This window comes from Chelmon rostratus, chromosome 21 (genome assembly GCF_017976325.1).
Source record: "Chelmon rostratus isolate fCheRos1 chromosome 21, fCheRos1.pri, whole genome shotgun sequence".
Lineage (NCBI taxonomy): Eukaryota > Metazoa > Chordata > Actinopteri > Chaetodontiformes > Chaetodontidae > Chelmon > Chelmon rostratus.
This window is the reverse complement of record NC_055678.1, coordinates 12,421,875-12,440,867: the sequence shown is the minus strand read 5'-3', so window position 1 is coordinate 12,440,867 and position 18,993 is coordinate 12,421,875. Positions and strand designations below refer to the sequence as shown.

The 18,993-nt window shown below is 42.2% G+C and overlaps 2 protein-coding genes across 3 annotated transcripts; both read left to right on the top strand.

The window, feature by feature from the left end:
* The first annotated feature begins 334 nt into the window (after positions 1-334).
* On the top strand, positions 335-4,290 carry LOC121624540 (cilia- and flagella-associated protein 251). 2 transcript variants are annotated; one of them, XM_041962288.1, is made up of 6 exons: positions 335-1,537; positions 2,745-2,863; positions 2,997-3,068; positions 3,170-3,224; positions 3,312-3,348; positions 3,549-4,290. In XM_041962288.1, exons 1-6 carry the CDS (start codon positions 685-687, stop codon positions 3,568-3,570), a joined length of 1,158 nt encoding a protein of 385 aa, XP_041818222.1. In that variant the 5' UTR covers positions 335-684; the 3' UTR covers positions 3,571-4,290. The 2 variants fall into 2 exon arrangements, with proteins under 2 accessions (XP_041818222.1, XP_041818223.1); XM_041962289.1 differs by lacking the exon at positions 3,549-4,290 and having other exon boundaries at positions 3,312-3,352.
* Positions 4,291-6,221: 1,931 nt separating this feature from the next.
* LOC121624539 (carbonic anhydrase 4-like) lies at positions 6,222-15,959 on the top strand. The gene is made up of 17 exons (XM_041962287.1): positions 6,222-6,377; positions 6,745-6,799; positions 7,587-7,619; positions 7,719-7,895; positions 8,043-8,194; positions 8,282-8,371; positions 8,670-8,736; positions 9,160-9,323; positions 11,243-11,345; positions 11,426-11,455; positions 11,531-11,707; positions 12,254-12,402; positions 12,518-12,607; positions 13,916-13,975; positions 14,063-14,132; positions 14,219-14,382; positions 15,257-15,959. The coding sequence occupies exons 2-17, from the start codon at positions 6,745-6,747 to the stop codon at positions 15,413-15,415; spliced, it is 1,740 nt and encodes a 579-aa protein (XP_041818221.1). The 5' UTR covers positions 6,222-6,377; the 3' UTR covers positions 15,416-15,959.
* The last annotated feature ends 3,034 nt before the right edge of the window (positions 15,960-18,993 follow it).

Here is an 18,993-nt window from a genome sequence, read left to right as displayed (position 1 = left end):
GAGAATAAAATTAAGAATAATGAGTGTAATAAATACCATGAATAGCCATACAAATACAAGAGCAAACATATATGTGTATATATGTATCCATATATGTAAATAAAGTGTTGTTTTCCTGGAAGAGTTTAGCACTGTGGAAACAAAGTTTTTATTTAAGTGAAACACATCAACTTCAACTGCAGTTCTACAAACTCAGTAATTGAACGTCTCCCTCCTTCTCATTTCCGTATGTTCTTTGACCTCTTTTTCCTCCACCCTCCTGCAGTCCACCCCCCCCCCCCCCGAGATTGCCATTTGCACACACCCACCTCCCGAACACACTGGGTTAAGGGCATCAGGAGCATTCTTCCTGGACATTTGCCTCTGTCACTCATGCAGCCACACAACTACACCACACGCCCAGTGTCCACTGTGTCCTCTGAGTTCCCAGCACAAGGCTGGCAGGCTGCTCTGACACTCCCGTGAACTCGGCCTTCCTCTCCCCAACTCTCCGTAGCTTGAAGACCTGAACAGTATCCCCGAATCACCTGCAGCTCCATTACATTTCCTGTGGATTTAATGTTTTTTAAGAGTTAAAAACCCATCGATTATTTTGGTTTTTGGTGGAAGGAGCGGGGTACAGACGTTCATCCGGTGTGGATTTGTAGTTCAGAGGAGCTCCTCGTCTGTGTTAAGTCTTCCAAAATGGCACCTGTGAGAGGCTGGGTAGTGGGGCTCCTGCTGGTCCTGCTGTGCCCACCCCAGGTCCCCCTCTCTGGTGTAGTGAGTGCCCAGGATGTGGCTGAAGAAGACCTCCATGCCAGGATTGTTGAGGAGGCTGTGGCTGAAGAGGGTGAGGCAGCTGAGGGTGATGATGGGGCTGATGTGGAACATGAACAGGTAGCAGAGGAGGGAGGTGACGAAGATGAGGGAGAATCAGATGATGATTCAGAGACTGATGAACATGAGGCAGAAGATGAAGAAGGGGAGGCTGAGGAGGAAGAGGAAGATGATGTTGAAGAGGAAGAGGAGGAGAAGGAGACTGCCGATGAGGATGAAGAGGAGGCCACTGATGAGGAAGAAGAGGAGACGGCTGATGAGGAGGAAGACGAGGAAGAGGAGGGCGCTGATGAGGAAGAGGAAGCGGAGGAAGAGGAAGCTGCTGAGGAAGATGATGAGGAGGAGGAGACTGCCGATGAGGATGAAGAGGAGACAGCTGATGAGGAGGAAGAAGAGGAAGAGGAGGGCGCTGATGAGGAAGAGGAGGAGGAAGAAGAGGCTGCTGAAGAGGACGAGGAAGAAGAAGAGATGGATGCTGACGAAGAGGAGGCGGCAGAGGAGGATGATGAGGAGGAGGACGAGGAGGCTGCAGCTGAAAATGAGGATGACGAGGCAACAGAGGAGGAAGAGGAGGCAAGTGAGGAAGCTGACGAAGCAACTGACGGAGAGGAATTAGCTGAGGATGAGGATGCTGATGATGCTGAGGAGGAGGAAGAGGAGGATACTGCTGAGAGTGACTCTGAGGAAGAGGATGCAACTGAAGCAGAGAAAGATGAAGGTATTCTCACTTTTGCAATATATTTTTATATATTATTACGACAGATTTTTAATCTATTAATTGGTGTATTAGTGAAAACACTGAAAACTGCAGTAATCTAGTTTAAAGTATCACAAACTGTTGTCATTTCTGGGCCCTTTGAGTGTTCTGCTAACTCCACAGGAGCCTTCTGCCTTCGTTAGCCGAGCTGCAGCCACACAGTCACACATATCTGTCCTGAAATAGACGGGCTTATCTATGTGGTAGCTGGCAGCCTGCAGTGTCTAAACCGTTCATGCCTTCATTTGTTGCACCAATGTGGCTATTCTGAGACTCACAAACAGGTAAAGTACTGTTAAAGTGTGTATGTTCATAAATGACATTCAGATAGAAAAAGAAGAAAAAACAGTGGTGGTGCAAAAGGAGTAAAAACTTCAAATAATGTCCTATTTAGTGAGTAGTCAGACTCAAAATACCTAGTTTATTGGAAGTTAAGTTACCCCTCTTTATTTCTAGGCTTTAAACATCTGATGACAGAACTCAGGCTGACAGACACCTTGTTGATCATGTGCTTTCTTTACAGCTTATTTCTTAAAAGAATTGTGTCCGAGACGAAAATCAAGCAGAGTCTACAGCCATAGCCGCCCCGTGAGCTGCTGCACTGTGAGCTAAATGCTCACATCAGCACGCTAACATGCTTACAACGAGCATGCTGATGTTCAGCAGGTGTACTGTTCACAGTTTTCATGTTGCTGGTTTAGAGTGACAGCGTGCTAATGGTTGCCCATGAACACTGAATGCAAAGCGCCGATGAGGATGTCATTTGAAGGTATTTTGTCAAAAGATGGAAGTGTAAGATGAAAAGTCAGATAAAGTTGTTACAAGCCATCCTCTGGGTTACAGGAAAAGTGAGGGAACACCCGAGTCAGTAGGCCCTATTCTGGGGAACATGAACGTCTGTACAACTATCTCATAGGTGTTGAGATATTTCAGTCTGGACCAAAGTTACTGACAGACCGACATTAATATCCCTGGAGCTGCGTGCATACTGTTGGGTAAAATATGTAATGGTAACACTGCCTCTAAATGACCTCAGTGACCTTTCATCCCTTATACTGACATGTACACACAGATACTGCTATATTGGCAATAGGCTAAATTCTGCCAGACTGATATATCAGTCCAGCTCCAGAAGCCTAATTAATCGTTGCCTGTTGACGTCATGTAGACGAGCCTGAAGGTGACGACGCAGCAGAAAACGAAGACGACACAAGCGAAGAAGAGTCCGCCACTGGCGTGCTTCAGTTCCGCCCTGGCTCTTTGTGTAGCGTTTGCTCCATCTGTGAGGTAAAATTATGAGTACAATATTAATAATAAATGATCAGTTTAGTTCAAATGGATGTTCAGTTTTCTCTGTGTTTCGCTTATTAACTCTTTGCTGATCATAGCTGTGCATTGTGTGTCCCCCTCCCTCATTCAGCACTGCTCTAATAACTGCGACAAGTGCCCCTGTGAAGAGGGAGACGAGTCAGATCACTGTGAGCACTGCGAAGTAAGCATCTCTCTAAAATACTGTCAATAACACACATTAAAGGCAGCTTTTCAGTGGGACGAGAAGCAGGGAGAAATCTAACCCTTCTTTTTGTCTTCCAGGGATGCTCATCCTGCTACCTTTGCCCCATACTGTGCGACACAGTTTGCACTCCAGGTAAATACTGCTAATTCCTCCTGTAAGATTGTTTGTTTATTGTCACCTTTGGCTTTACATGACCTTTGTGTGTATACTTTTTTTTAGGTGGCCTTGTTGATGAGCTGACTGGGTCCCTCTTCCAGTAAGACTTCACACTTCTCAAAACACATTGATATTTAGTGGTACGCTGCCACAGTATCCTTATTTAGCGACACAGCAGCAGAGAGGCACATATTGGGAGATACTCTGTAGGTAACCGTTGAGTTTTATTTTATTTTACATTATTTAAACAGATAATCTCCTTTAGACAATTTCACTGAAACCCTGGCCTTTGTTTTGCAGGACTGTTGCCTCTCTCCTCTGAGCAACCCTTTGACGTCACCATGTGGTTGCATGAGGCGCTGCGCTCAGGATCGGCGCTGCCTGTCTGTTCATTCCTCTCCGGCAACATGAGGACTTCATGAACCTGACAGCTGAACAAAACTTATCTACTTAACACATATTTAGGTTTTAACTTATCTTTAGATACAGTTTTCAGCTAGGCTTGTATTGAGAGCTGAAAAAATGTAATTTTTTATTCCTTTATTTTATGAACTGCCTACTGTACATTTTCAATGCAAAACGGATGATGGTACATTGCCGAGGCTTTAATATAATTTAAGATTTTTATTGTAACACAGTTTTAGTTGAGCAGAAGTGTTTACAGTCTCTTAGTGGCAGGAATGTGTTTGAATGCACTAGAAAAATGTCTGTTGCCACTCACTATAGTTAACTTGCAAATGTACAATGATTTTTTTTTTTTTTACAGTAAAATTTCACACACTTAAAAAACCCATATACAATGTAACCGATTGTCATATGGTAATAAATTTCTCCTAACGATTAAAACTTTAATGTTGAATGTTGCTGACGTGTACATCACAAGCACAGGCCGCATCAGTCACAAATTTGCCTCCAATTACATGTTCTACCTGTTTCTTATTTCTATTTCTCATTGTTCACTGACTGACTTTTTGGCTTACCTTTCTCCTTAAAACTGCAGTTGATGTCAAATAAAGAAAAATCAATAACGTGTGTAAATATTTTTAGGCCTCGTATATTTTTTATCTCTATTATCAACTAGGCCTAAAAGCATTTGTGCCACAACCTGAACAGGATTGACGTCAATCGTTGTGACAGTCACACACTAATTGCAGAAGCAGGTCCAGCTGCTGCTCATGTGAGCCAAGGTGTTTCAAGCGAACCCTCCCTGAGCGCTCCGATTCACTGGCGGTTGTTCCTGCTGAAAGGGTCTCAGGTGAGGTCCTGCGCTGTGTCATAGAGAAAGTTCCTATTTATGTGTCACTGAGGGGGATTTCTCGAGTGTATCATCAATCATTGGCCTCGTATTATAAGTATTGATGCGGCCGACTGCATTTTAGTGCAGCAATTAAGCTTTATCTAGGCTAGCAGGACGACATGCCTCACATAATCAACCTTCTGAACTTCTGAAGTATTTAGAATAAATAGGCCTCTGCAAATTATTTACATGTCTCTTGTGACTCACATCATATGCCCTTGATTCTTGTTAAATAATCACAATGCCACTGCCCTACATCAATTCACCTACCATAAGGTGCAGGTCCTTGTTCCTGTTTTGGAAAAGGTGTGCTCGTCATTTATGACACTTGGTGTTTGTTTCTATTTTTGCTTTATGAACATAAACACAGATCAGGCTTTGGGTAATGAGGTGTGGCGATTTGTGTGCGTGAAGAGGACAAGGTGAAGGACAGAAAACCTGTTATGTTGGCTCACATCAGAGGGGATTAATTACACTACATTTGGCACTCTGCCAAAGGAAACATACAAGTTGCCAAGTGAGCTCTGGCACGAAACCGATTACTTTACTGATTAAAGTCAGCTATAGTTGTGCTGGTAGACAGATTTTAAAAAAACTTCTCATCTTTTACCTTTGACCAAACTAACCAAATGTTGGCTGTGGCCTCCCATTTAACAGGCAGATTTTGAGCTATTCCTTTTAACATCCCATAACTCATTTCATGCAGAAAAGCAGCAAATTCCCAGGGCCGTTCATCTGAACTGTGAAACATGCAAGGCCACATAACTATCCAACAAAAAGAGCCAATTAAAAGCCTCACCCAGGACTTCTATTACCCTCAAATAGTTTCACAAGTTGAGCAGCTGAAACTTAATCAGATATATGATGATACCAATAGCACTGACCAAGCTCATAGGATAGTTTCACATTGCTGTGGTTTTGGCTTCAGTCCAGCCAGTCAGCAAACCAGTGTGTCACGACAAAGTCCTTTTGTTTAGCCTCTTGCGTATCAGATTGCAGATTTACCTGCCATTTAAGAGTTTAGTCTGACCGTGTCTCGTGTTTTAAGAAGGGATTAATGGGACTGAAGCCAACTCCAGCGGCGTGTAATCCCTCTTAATGCGATTCGTGTTTGTGTGTATTTGTGCCTATTGTTGCTGAATACCACAATAAAAGAAGCATCAAATACCTCTTTTGTTTAATAAATGATTTTAAGGTCTACTGAAGTTGGTAAGAATGTCTGCCAGAGTCTGTAGTTTGGCATATTTTGGGCCTGAATCTGAGGATTTTCAAAGAATACTTGAATACTACTGTTTTGTACTTAAGCACAAATAAACACAATCCATCTTGGTTAAAGTGGACGTATCGCCAACGCTTTAACACCCCATAAGCAGTAAGGGCTACGTATATGTCAAAATCACGCTTTGAGTTTAAGGGATTGGGCTAAGTTCTGGTCAGCTCTCTCACCTTTTCTAATGAGTCAGCATTGTGTCTGGAAACGTGTGTGTCATGGGGCAGGATTCATTTGCAGGTGGCTAACGTTGCTGTGTAAACGCCCCTTACCATTTTACCAGACACAGCCTGTATTTTGGCAGCGATGTCCCGAAGAAAGAGGCCTGTGGTCAGGTTACATGTCACCCCCATATTGTTTTAGTGTTGTATACACAGCGGGCCCCCCTCCCACTGCATGTCCCTCCTACTCTATATCACTAACTTGAAACAAACTGAGACACTTTGTCGCCTTCTACTCACTCACTGACTTATTCGGAAATGTTTTTAATGTGACGCCTCATTCTAACACACTATTTTTAATTTTTTTTAAAGCCTCAGGGATTTCAGGCCTGGACAGTAAGGTAAGATAATTTAACACATGAATTATCAAATAGCGAGTTTTTATTCTTTGACCTCCGGAGTCATCTGACATCAGTCGCTTCCACGTTATAGAAGATGAGGGCTGAATCCAATCAAAATCACAAATTCCTTGACACTCTCGCAAGACCTCAGTTTATTCTGTTTTAGCACACTTGACTGGTATTTAAGGACAGCGATGGACAAAAGGTAGAGCGGCGTCATTAAGTTTGCCAGCTAGACATCACTGAGGGAGGCTGGTGTAGAGCTTTTTCCTCTTTCTCAACACTTGGTTGCTGGATGTAAGAAAGACATTGTTCAATCACTATAAAAATTAAATGATTGATAACCTGTTTCCTTTTCCTCCTGAAGATGTATCTCTCCTCCCTTCTCCTGTGCCTGAGCTTGGGAGCTCTTGTAAAATGTGGTGAGTAAATCTCCAAAGGGAGGAATTTATATTGATGAGCTCTATCTTTTTCTGCTTCCTGTAATTTGTGTTTGGATTACAGGGCAGGACATAATGTAATAAGTAAGATATAATACAATTTATTTATGATGTGAACAGCCTTTTCTCTCGAATTTAAGCCCGATAAAATGCATCCAAGACTTTAACTCTTTGACTTTTATCAAATAGCAGTGGGAGAGCCACCCAGTCTTTATTCATGTAAAAGCAGTACACAAATGCTGAATTACTCCTTAAAAAGTAGAGAAAACATTGTATATCACATTGATTTAATAGATCAATGCATGAGCAGCAGTTTGCTGTAGCTGGTCAAGGTGTAGCTAGTTTTAACTACAGATAGACTCAGCTTAGCTGTTTAATTCAGCGGTTCCCAGCCAAAGGGTCGGGCCCCTCAAAGAGCCACACGATAAAACTGATTGATTTATGGATATGGCTGTTATAAAACTATATGAAGAATTTGGACGGTAGAACTAACAAACCAGTCCCCCCCACCCTCACCACCTTCTTCCTGTTAGTTCAGTCTTAAGTTTATAGTGTCAGGGAGATCTTGTCTTGAGCCACACCCTGACCCAGAGAGCGCGGGAGTCTGTCCACTGAGGAGGGACATTGTTTTCTTTGTTTGTTCATCAACTACAATTATCTGTCCATCTATCTTGCTGTCTGTCTATTCTATCTCCATAAGACAACCATTCTTTAAATCAATAAGACTTGCTGCAGTATTCACAGTATGTTGGCCACATTTCTGTTCCAGCCTCTGGGAGTGACTGGTGCTACACTGGCTGCCGTAAGTAAGAACAGAATTCCGACTTATTGGAAGATTTAGATCAAAACGTCATCAGTCTGGATTAGTTCCTGGTACTAAGAGCGCCTCTAACTTTCACAGACGACACCCCGTCCCACTGGGGAGACATTTCCGGTTCTTCTTGTGGAGAGAAAAGGCAGTCTCCTATTGATATAGTCACCAGCCGTGTCGCGGTTGATCACAACCTGCACAACTTTACCTTCGTCAACTTCACCTCTCAGCACGTCATCAAGTCCATCATAAACAATGGACACACAGGTGCACAGGCTGAGACTTTTTTGTCCTTTCCTTTTGAATAGAGTATTTGTGAGAGAAGTGTAGAAAGAGCAAAAAAACATTTATATGATGACCTTATATTTGGACTGCTGCTATATAAACGCTCTCCTCCATCTCTTCCATGCATAGTGAAGTGCAAATTGGAGGAAAATGAGGTTGAAGTGAAAGGAGGTGGGCTTAATGACACCTACTCTACAATTCAGTTTCACTTTCACTGGGGCGATACAGAACATCACCCAGGTTCGGAGCACAAGATTGATGGGCACAGATACCCAATGGAGGTACAGATTGTTCACCGGTAATCACCTCGCCACCTTATACACTGTCTGCCTTGCCTCATCTTTTCAATTCACGTGACCTTCTTGTAGATGCACATCGTCAGTCTGAAGAAAGGGCTTTCTGCGCAGCAGGCCGTGGAGGATTCGGCAGGAATTGCTGTTCTTGGGTTTCTAATAAACGTATGTCCTATGTGTCAAATTGTTATTCAGAAGAAACGTAGTATAACTGCCAACCTTTACCATAACATGCAATGAAAACATCGCTTAAATGTTTACGTTTCTGCAGAATTTCAGCTTGCTCTCTGGGAACAGGATGTGGGGTTGTATGAGTAACTGTAAGACAAGATAAGATAAGATACACTTTATTAATCCCCAGCTGGGAAAATTCAGGTGTTACATGCAGCAGGAGTAAGAGGGCTGATTTGCACATTATCAGACTAAATATTACAAGTTTAACTGTAATGTCTTCTCTCTAAAGGCGACAGAAGACGCGGATATCTCGGAACCATGGCGCATTCTCACGTCTTACCTAACAAACAATACAGGTACAGGAGATGTCTCCTTTCACTAAGACTTCATCTGTGTTATTACAGCACCGTAGGCTGCAGTGACTGAGCTGATATAGATAGGCTGTATTGTTGTTGCTGTATCTTATGGAATGTAGTGTTTGCACTGCACGTCATAGCAGTGACACCGTAATCAAAGCTTGAAAATTTTTCTCCATTGACGATCATCAGGTGTCTCGCAAAAAAAGTGTGCCTGTCAGACATGCTCAGTGCCATCATATTTGAGTGAGGAAGCATTATGCCATGAGGTGTATATCCAGCCATGAGACCCTCAGGATAAAAGCACACACAGACAGTGAGAAATGTAATTTTGAAGGTAAAAACCTGCTTGTTTGGTGCAATAAAATCCACGTGACTTCCATTTAATTACAGCCCTTTTTCTGCTGTACATCTTTTTCACAGACACTGAGGTCAACATAAACCATGCCATCTCCATCGACGAGCTGATTGGAAACGTAGACCGCACAAAGTTCTACCGCTACATGGGCTCCCTGACCACCCCCAACTGCAGCGAAGCAGTTGTGTGGACGGTCTTTCAAGAGCCAATCAACATCCACAAAAATCTGGTGAGTTGGGCATCCTGGAAACCTTTCTTTTGAAGGATTATGCTTAGTGGTAAGGATGAAAAAAATAATAAGCCAGTAATATAAAATAACATGAAATAAAATAAAAGCTGCAAGTAGAGCCACAATGTGTGTGCTGGAGAGGTGAAAAAAATCTGTACGATTACCAGTCACAGCTGAGGTTCTGCTGTAGATTCATTGGAAATAAATAGTAAAGTGAGTGAAGAATCTGTTTAAACTCCTGCATTGACTGACTGTACTGGTGAACAGCAGCAGAACAGAAATAAAATGTCACCTGTCCACACCCACTGTTGACAGATTGATGGCCCTGTCACACATATGCATTTGAAGACCATCGCCTGCCAAGGCAAAATTCATATCAAAGTTCAGCAAAGATGCAAATTTGCCCTTGTGCTGCTCTAATTCTCTGCATGTGTGACTGTACCCTAATGCTGCATTTGTACCCTGAAACAACCACGAAAGCTATACTCCTCTGAGGTTTATTCCCTCCATGCCATCAGCACACATGTAACCAGGTTAACCAGTCTGAACTGTGTGAGGAAATGCTGGATGGGAAAGTTCGTATTTCTGTGCCTAGTCACATCTGGAGAAGAATTTATCGATTGCTTCGTCATGCTCTACAGCTGAACCTGTTAAAACTGAGATGACCTATGGTAGGTGGAACCACAAACTGTTACACAAGCTGTCACTTACACATGAAAGCAATCATCACGACAAACAAGTTCCGGTACATTCTGGTCCATGCTGGTATCTGGCTTGATCATCGTGTTTGATACTGAAGATTTATTTTCTGTTGACTGTAATAACAAGACAAGGAACTGTTGGGCAAGGTGTGTGTGTGTGTGTGTGTGTGTGAGTCAACCATTTGTCACATATGCAGAATGCCACATGCAATCCTTCCATCTAATCTACCAGGCAGCCATCAGCATTTGACTGGTTACAGGTGCACATGCCTGTGCATGTGACATACTCTTGCCTGCGTCTGGATGATCAGCAGGTGCATGACTCCTTTATCTCGACCTCAAGCATACGACATCCTGAAAACACCTAAAACTGTCAGAGAATTGTGTCTGACAGCAACAAATTAAATGCTTTTAAATGTGTCTTTTGGACAAAATCTCAAACAATAAACCCAATTTATATATAAATAAATAATTTATTTATCTATATTCCACATTGTCAAACACTTTAACTGTGATTGTGAAGGTTGCTGCAGAAGTGCTTGCATCTAAATCAATGTTCCATTTACGGTTTTTGGAAGCAGCCGTGTGTTGTGAAGATGGCAGGTAGGTCATCTACCTGAAGAATGAGTAGGTGATACCGCAATCCACTTTAAAATGCCAAATTGGCTCACTTGCCTTTTCTCATAACAATGTGATTTGTTCTTTTTTTTTAATTTATTTCAAGTGTGATTTTGTTTCTTTTGTGCGGGAGAGAATCCACCGTAGTTGACCAGAACACCACATGGGCTCACCAGACACAGGGGTCCATTGGACGGAGGACCCCATTACAGTGGAAAGCATAGTGGAGTATTACTGCATGTATGGAAAAAGCTGTATAAAGCCTTTAGGGAGCTGTGCAAAGTCTAGCAAAGTGCCACAATAATGTCACAGAAGTTTGAAAACTAAACAAATCTGGGCGTGTGGAGTACTCAGCAGCTTGAGGCTACATTCGCCGCTACAAACATAACATACCCGAGGCCCTGAACAGTTAGCAGTCAAATAGCAAAACCTGCGACCCACGATGTTACAGGAGTGCAACGCTAAATCAGCGCAATGTCACCTCTGTCCCTGCTGCTAAGAAATGCTGTGACTCATTCACAACTTCACAAAAACATATCTTTGCCAGTGACTTGACTGTGGTGGATCTGCTGAAGGAAACATGTCTTGCTCTGTTCTTAGACTCAGCTGTTTCCTATGAAGACGGGACTCACCAATATTTTTCGGCCTACGCAAGACCTTAATAAACGACAAGTGTTTGCTTCGCCTGCAACTCCTTTACCCAGTGAGTTAGAATATCACGCACATGCATGATCCATGATATTTATTTAACACATTAAATATGACTGGTCTGCTATTCTTTAGGTCATCCATGGTGCTATGACGATCACTGCGGTATGTATCATATACAGTCTTTACATAATGCAGTTTGAATGGGATTTGGACGCTGGCTTTCCTGTCTGCCCTCAGAGAACAGTCCGACTCACTGGCACCTTCTGCCCCACTCCCACTGCGACGGCCATCGCCAGTCACCCATCAACATCGAGACGAAGAGCGTCAAGGTGGACGAGCATCTCGACGCCTTCACTTTTACAAAGTTTGGCGACAAACATGCCATCAAGACAATTGTTAACACGGGACACACAGGTTTGAGAGTTTTCTTTCACATTACGGGCTGTTCTGTTTTTTTGTGGACATTGAGTTTAAAATCACCCAAAGATGGACTGCCTTCATTAAGCTTGGGTTAAATCTGTGCATGCACATAAACTACAGTCACGTTTAATCATGAACACGTAATGCTTCCAGCCGCACAAAGCAGAAATCATGCATCTTTAAGATATATCACAGTGAATGCAATATCTTTTGGGTTTTTGGCCTGTTGGTTGGTAATTTGAGCACATCACTTCAGGGTCAGGGAAGTTGCGAAGCACTACTTTCACCATTTCTTAACATTTTTACTAAACAATTAATTGAGGAAGCAATTGGCAGATTAATTGATATTTGAGATTATTATTTCACAGTGGTTTCCAAAATGAAAAGTGTTGTTGGCATGGAAAAAGAGGAATCAGCATTTTTGGTTACATTATGTTGTTTTAGAAGCGGAGCATATATCTGATGTTTTCATTTTTAGTATTTTGTTTGCCCCCACTGATGTGAAAGTAATTTACACTTGTTTTCTCTCTCAATTCTCAGTGAAGTGTACTCTGAAGGAGGGTTCGGTGGAGGTCTCAGGGGGAGGTTTGGGATACGTCTACTCGACCCTTCAGTTCCACTTCCATTGGGGCTCCACGTCACATGAGGGCTCAGAGCACACTGTGGATTCCCACAGATACCAAATGGAGGTAGTTACAAGTAGTGGAACTGCTGTGTCGTTCCTGTGAAGATGTCGTTTGCCAATACATTTTGCTTCTGCCAGTCTACTGTATACTGAGTGTCATTAATTGTGCCTTTGTCCAGATGCACATAGTGAACAAGAGGAAGGATTTAAACATTGATGCAGCATTGCAGACTCCTAATGGACTGGCAGTGCTGGGATTCTTTATTGAGGTAACATTTAGTGCATTACACTACTTATGCAGTGAGTCAGTAGTTATGACTCACGTAATATGGAATGGCCTAAGCGAGTTGAATATTTTGATGTGGAAGGAGTTGAGTGCCAAAAAAACGCTGTGGAATATTAAAAATAAAGAATTTAATGTATAGAAGAACAGACCCGTTATAGACAGGGTTTGAATGTACAGTAGTCACAATGGGGAAAAAAATCCTAATTGTTTGTTTATTTCTGAGTGTGCTGTTTGACACAATTCTCTAGTCATGCGACAACACTGTAGACTGCAGATGTATATAAAGTATCTAAAAAATGCAACTAATGTGTTGGTGTAACTGCTCCAGCCGCATTTTAGCTGTCTTTTAGACTCTTTAGCCTACTTATCATGCACTGCTTTCGGTCATACACTGTCATAAAACTAGAAGTAGCACAGTTTTGCAAAGGAAGAAAAAGGCATGAAGAAAGCGGCAAACTAGTTGAGCCTGGTGTAAGTATTGCAACAGGTCATCACTTACAGCAGTCTACCTGCATTTCAACTCCCTATCATTCATCACTAAACCGTTTCAGTGTGCATCTGTCACTTACAGCCCCATTTTTTGCATGTCTGAGTTACAGTAGGATTCATTCCTGATGCACAGTTCCTCATACCTAAACAAGTAAATAGGTCAATCGCCGGTGGGTCACACTTCTTGTTTAGGTTTAGGCAACAAAACTACTTGGTTAGTTTGAGCCACTGAAAACACTTGGTTAGGGATAGGAAAAGATCATGGTTTGAGTTCAAATGAGTGTGTTACTGTTACATACGTTTGGTAGTTTATTTACTGAGGATTTTGTTGAAATAATTCAACACTGACTTTAGTTTTCACGTGGTACACGAACAGCAGTGTAAGGCCTGTGTTCGTTTGACCCATCCGTCCATGTCACCTTCCTCCACATGTGGACTTTCTTGCTGTTTACACTAAATCACCCGACTGCCTTCTTTGCTTACTGCAGCCACTAGAGGTTGCCGCCAAACGATTACGTAAATACGGGTCGTAATAACCTACTTTTGTGAAATGTTTTGTGCCATATATGTCAAATACAAACCCTTATGGAACCTCAGTGAAAGGGGCTACAATCATGCAAGTCCAAATGCAAACCTTCTGCATATTTGAAGTGGCAACACATGATAGATTTCTCTGCGGTTGGTTGAAAGTTTTCACAGTATATGTTAGCAGAGGCAATCGTGCTTTCATTTCTCTCCAGTCTAAATGTGAGAAAAGCCACTTAAACAACGGACTCACTTCTTTGCAACGTCTTCTCTCCAGGCTATGGATATGACCAAAAGCGGTAGCGGTAGCGGCAGCGGCGGTTCAGACCATCATGAGGTAACAGGCGTAGCTTTCTTCAACCAGCAGATTGTGCCACTCCATCCTCAAATGTTCCTTAATCAGTCACAACGTTTATGTCCGTAGACAAATCCCACATCTGAAAATGACGCCTGGAACAAACTGATCAAGTACCTTTCAGCTATTCAAAACATCCGTGAGTGCCCACTTGTTTGACACTGAACACTGAATGTGGGCACGCAAATGGGCCACTACATTTTGCACATTTTTACTTTCGTGCAGGCTCAGAAGTTAAAGTTACAGAGGAGATCTCCATTGATGACTTGCTGGGCGACGTGAACCGAGCTGACTACTACCGCTACAATGGCTCTTTAACCACTCCTTCATGTAACGAAGCAGTGGTTTGGACAGTCTTCAAAGAGTCTATCAAGGTGGACAAAAACGTGGTATGTGCTACTCTTCATCTTGGTGTTGAACATATATGAGACGGATGGCGTGACTCAATGAATTCTGAATGTTCCGCAGCTTAGCATTACCCTGTGCAACACTCTTCAAAAATGAGTCTTAACTAAAGTTGTCCAAATCAAAGTTTCCACTGAGATATATGTGTAAAGCATTAATTACCAGAACAGGGTTATTGACAACTGGCAAGGTAGCATACAATGAGTTTTAAGCAACAGAAGTATCTGTAATGGCAACCATTACCCAGTGGCGACATCATTGTATGTCATTACAAGAAAACTGTTGTTCCAGTATATCACAGAACAATCAAAAATAACAATGATCTGAGAGGTAGATTATACTGAAACGCAGTGTCATCAGAGTTATCTGAGGCCACCTTTTGTTTGGCATCTCTCACATGTGGGCGCACGTCACTGATGTAAGAATTCGAAAAGGAAAGATGACTGAGATTAAACCGCTGCCTCTCAGCTGTAGTTTTAGGGCATTTCCGTCCAATGTAATTGCTCACACTGACACAAAATTCGTACATTGCAATTGACTTTAACAGAAAGCATACATACTACACATACTTCTTTATGAACAAAATCAACAAAATTGATTTTGTTCATAAACAAGTATGTGTAGTATAACTTTAATTATCAGCTGTGATGGGTGTTTCCTGGTTTATCCTGTTTAGATGCGTTGTGTGAATCACAGCCTTCACCAACATACTGGGCAGGTAAACCAATGCAGGCACATTACTTCTCAAATAAAGAAGTGGCCTTTTGACAGTTGCACAAGTCAAAATGTAATGGATATAATGGATGGATTGAACTTCAGGCCATCCTAAATGATGAACATTTTCTTTAACACCACCAGATGAATATGTTCCCCACTAAGACAGCATACCATGACGTGTTTCGGCCGGCGCAGCCTCTTCATAACAGGACCATCTACAGCACCACGTCAGGATCCCGTGCTCCTGGTCCCGCCATACTCTTTCTCCTGCTGACATGTCTCTGTGCCTTTTTCCTGTAATTTGCAAGTGAAAGTGTCCTAATTAGAACGACTGTGAAGAATAATGTGTATTGCACTAATAATCTGTCTTGCACTGTAAAATAATTGGAAAGAGGTGTTTCACTGGTGATTTTTATTTATGTACATTTTTAGTGTGCAGTTACACAATCTCATAAACAAGATATTGGTAACCGTAGGCTGACGTATAGCAAATATGAGGCTTATTGATGTCCAGGGTGTTGCTAGGCCCTCTATCCAACGTGCAGCATGTTTGTATTTTGGACCGGTGGGTTATCTTAAGAAATTCATAATTTATTTTGACTGCTCAGCCATTGTTTGCTTTGCTTTATCTAAACATGTACAATTTAAAACAAACTCAAATACATCTCAGATGGCATTTGTGTCAATGCTAAACTGCAAATTACAGCTGTTGGATTCAACAGAACAGCAGAAAAGAAATGATTTATCACTGCAGTGTGTTCTTTTGAGAGTGCATTGTACATCTTGTGCATTTAATCCAGGGGAAACCACCAATACTAAAAATAAATGATGTGTTGAAAATGAAGCACATACTTTCTTATTGTTTCCTGCCATGTTGTAGACTGTAAGATTTTACACGTGATATTTGTCATCAATGAGACGTTAAGTTGTCGTCAGTGCTTGCTTTCTGTAGGCCTAAATCCATCACTTTGTTGCTGTAATCGTAGTTTTAGACTCTGATTTGTTCACTATTTTTTAATGTATATAGTGTCACTTTCCTTTGAGCTGTGACAGATCTTTTGTTTTATGGTCTTGGAAGTGAAGATGTGCACTTAATACTTTTGTTCAAGGCCAGGGCATTTTATTTACATGGCACATTTCACACCTAAAGTCAACCCAAAGTGCTTTCAGGGTTCACAGGCAAAAGCACAAGAAACAATGATGGAACAATATAGTATACAAGCAAGCAAAAGCACACAGAGTAAAAAAACAAATCTGACTTAAAGAAAATTAATGGAAAGCAATGGTGAAGGGGTCTTTAGCTTGGATTTAAAAGCAGTCAGCATTGGCTTGACTTAGCTCTTCTGCCAGTTTGTTCCAGATTTGAGGAAGTTAAAGGCGAGTTTACCATGTTTGGCTTTGACTCTGGGGACCACCAGTGACCCAGAACCAGCTGACCTGAGAGGTCAGCAGGTTTCGTACTGGGCCAGGAGCCCTGAGAAGCACCTTGGACCTAAACTGTGACGCATGGACAAGAACGTCACAGTTTTTGAAATTGATCCTGTCAGAAACTGGCAGCCAGTGAAGTGACCTGAGAACAGGAGTTATATGCTGAGCACTCTTTTTCATACATCTAGGAACGTGGCTGACTCGTGTGCTTTTCAGTGGAAATCTTGTCATCTTAATCTCTGTCGGAACGCAGAATGATGTCACTCTGGATCAAAAGTTATGCCCAACGTCTCCAATGCAAATTATTCAGCTGCCCACATAATCTTGATCTTGTGCCGCTGTATGTTAAAATAAAAACCTGTTAAAGCAAACACAAAGGTTTCTCAGTTTCAGTCCTCCTGCGTTTGTGAGTTTTGAAATGGTGCTGTTACTCAAACACTTTTTCAGGACATAAGACAGTGCATGCTGATAGCACCACCACATCTGGTACAAAGTATTATAGAATCAATTATCTGGGCTATCAAAAATATAAAAGGTCGTAAAAGCACTCCCATCACTCAGATGAATGAGCAGGCGACCATCAAAAACTACCTTAGCTTCTCAGGAAGCCGTGCCATGAGCAAACAAGTTGAAATTTACACAGAGCAGAATAAAAACATGGCAATCAGCATACCACATTAATGACAATCCATCCGCATTGCTAAAGTTGGCATAGTCCAACACAGGGGGCATCGGTCAGTGTCAGATGCGATCCTCAGTGTCCATAAGCAGCTGCTTCTAACAAAAAAAAAAAACGGCAAGCATCTGCTGCTGGAAGTGGAAGGAGAATTCAGTGATAGTTTAGACATTACAAGTCAGGCGGCGTGACTGGTTGGCCAAGTCAGACATCTTGCAAGAAAGCTGTTTGTGGCATTGATGGTTTGGGAAAGTGCTCTTGGCAACTTGGTGAAGATGCCGTCAGCAACATAGTTTTTGCACTAAGAGGAAATAGATTTCAGAACGATCGTTCCACAGGTCAAAGGTCGAACAACAAAGGAAAACCCCGCTTACTTCGTTTACCTGCATGAGGAAGGAATGCAAAGATGTGAAGGTGCTGGCGCTGAGCCTGAGATACAGATCGCACCTGAGCGCTTTGCTTGTTCACAGATACATTCTTGAATTTATCACACAGGTTTCAGTGTGCTCATATGGTAAGTCTTCCCTTTGCAACCAATGAGGACAATAACCATCAGCTGTCGCAGGATGCTCTGCACACTGCAGATCTGCCTGGAGGAGTCTGTGGGAGATGCCGTTCAGCGAGTTCCATCGAGACTCACACAGACAGTCACTGGCCTTTGACCTGTCTGTATTGTACCTGTGTCCCAATTTTTAACATTTTTGTTACTTATACAAGAAGGTGCATTACTTCAACATGAACAAAACTAGGTTGAAACTTAGCATACGATCAGTGGTAGAATCAGTGGTAACATCTATTACGTAAATTCACCTGCAATTTAATTTGAGGTGCGCTGACGTAGCATCTCACATGGCATGGTTAAGCTCCGCTTGAGTCAAAAAATGTTTTCAATGCATTTGTGAGAACAATAGTAGAGCTAATAAGCTTTAACACTCCCTGCTCTTCCACTCATTTCTATCTGTGGGATGTCTTGTTTTTATCTGACTCACTGTTTCTTTTCTGAGTAATTCTTACATGGCTGCTTTAACTGTGAGCTCTCTCTCACGTGTCTGCATGTAGAGCTTTTTCCTCTCCTACTCTACTCTGGACTGTTACACAGCACGACCATCATCTCCACTTCTCTTACTGTCCCCGCCTGATTTGTATTCATTCAACATGGGTTCCGCTCAGTCTTCTCTCTGGTCACCCCTGCTGTTGGTTCCAGTTTTGAGAACCATTGAGCTTCAATGTGAAGGATGCTCGCAGTTGTTCATTCGGTGCAAAACTTCAGTCCCATGCTCTTACTACACACCAATCCTGAGCAGGTTTTGAGTGTGTGAGGTGTTCACACTAAAACATGACAAAGTAGTCACTATGCAAAGCAAAACACATGTGCTGTTGATGATGCCACAGTCCCACAATGCATTGCACAATTGAAGCGGGGGTATCGCCCGTGGCTGGTGGTGACACAGCTCCAGGAACACCTCAGAAAACAAAACACAGACTACAACACTTCAGTACACTGAGCTTGATGTGTTTCAATGCCTGATTGGCACCATGTAAAAAGAGAACACCACATACACAATAATGAAGGAGGTGCAAAATCAGTGCAGTGCTGTGATTAAGTAAATACCACAGAATAAATATGATGGAAGACATCTTGACTTTCTTGAGGGTGAGTCACACCCCGGTGCAGGAATGTTGACTGCATTTTTTCAAATGCTGCTTTCTTTTGTTGGTGAATCAGTTGTTAAGCAATTAAACCTACGCAATAGATACAAACGGATAATTGCCT

Excerpts from the sequence above, each read along its gene's own strand:
- LOC121624539 (XM_041962287.1), top strand. The coding sequence starts at position 6,745 with ATGTATCTCTCCTCCCTTCTCCTGTGCCTGAGCTTGGGAGCTCTTGTA. Across the intron at positions 11,456-11,530 it reads GTGCTATGACGATCACTGCG|AGAACAGTCCGACTCACTGG; the intron begins GTATGTATCATA and ends GTCTGCCCTCAG. Across the intron at positions 11,708-12,253 it reads TGTTAACACGGGACACACAG|TGAAGTGTACTCTGAAGGAG; the intron begins GTTTGAGAGTTT and ends CTCAATTCTCAG.
- LOC121624540 (XM_041962288.1), top strand. The coding sequence starts at position 685 with ATGGCACCTGTGAGAGGCTGGGTAGTGGGGCTCCTGCTGGTCCTGCTG. Across the intron at positions 3,069-3,169 it reads ATCACTGTGAGCACTGCGAA|GGATGCTCATCCTGCTACCT; the intron begins GTAAGCATCTCT and ends TTTGTCTTCCAG. Across the intron at positions 3,349-3,548 it reads CTGACTGGGTCCCTCTTCCA|GACTGTTGCCTCTCTCCTCT; the intron begins GTAAGACTTCAC and ends TTTGTTTTGCAG.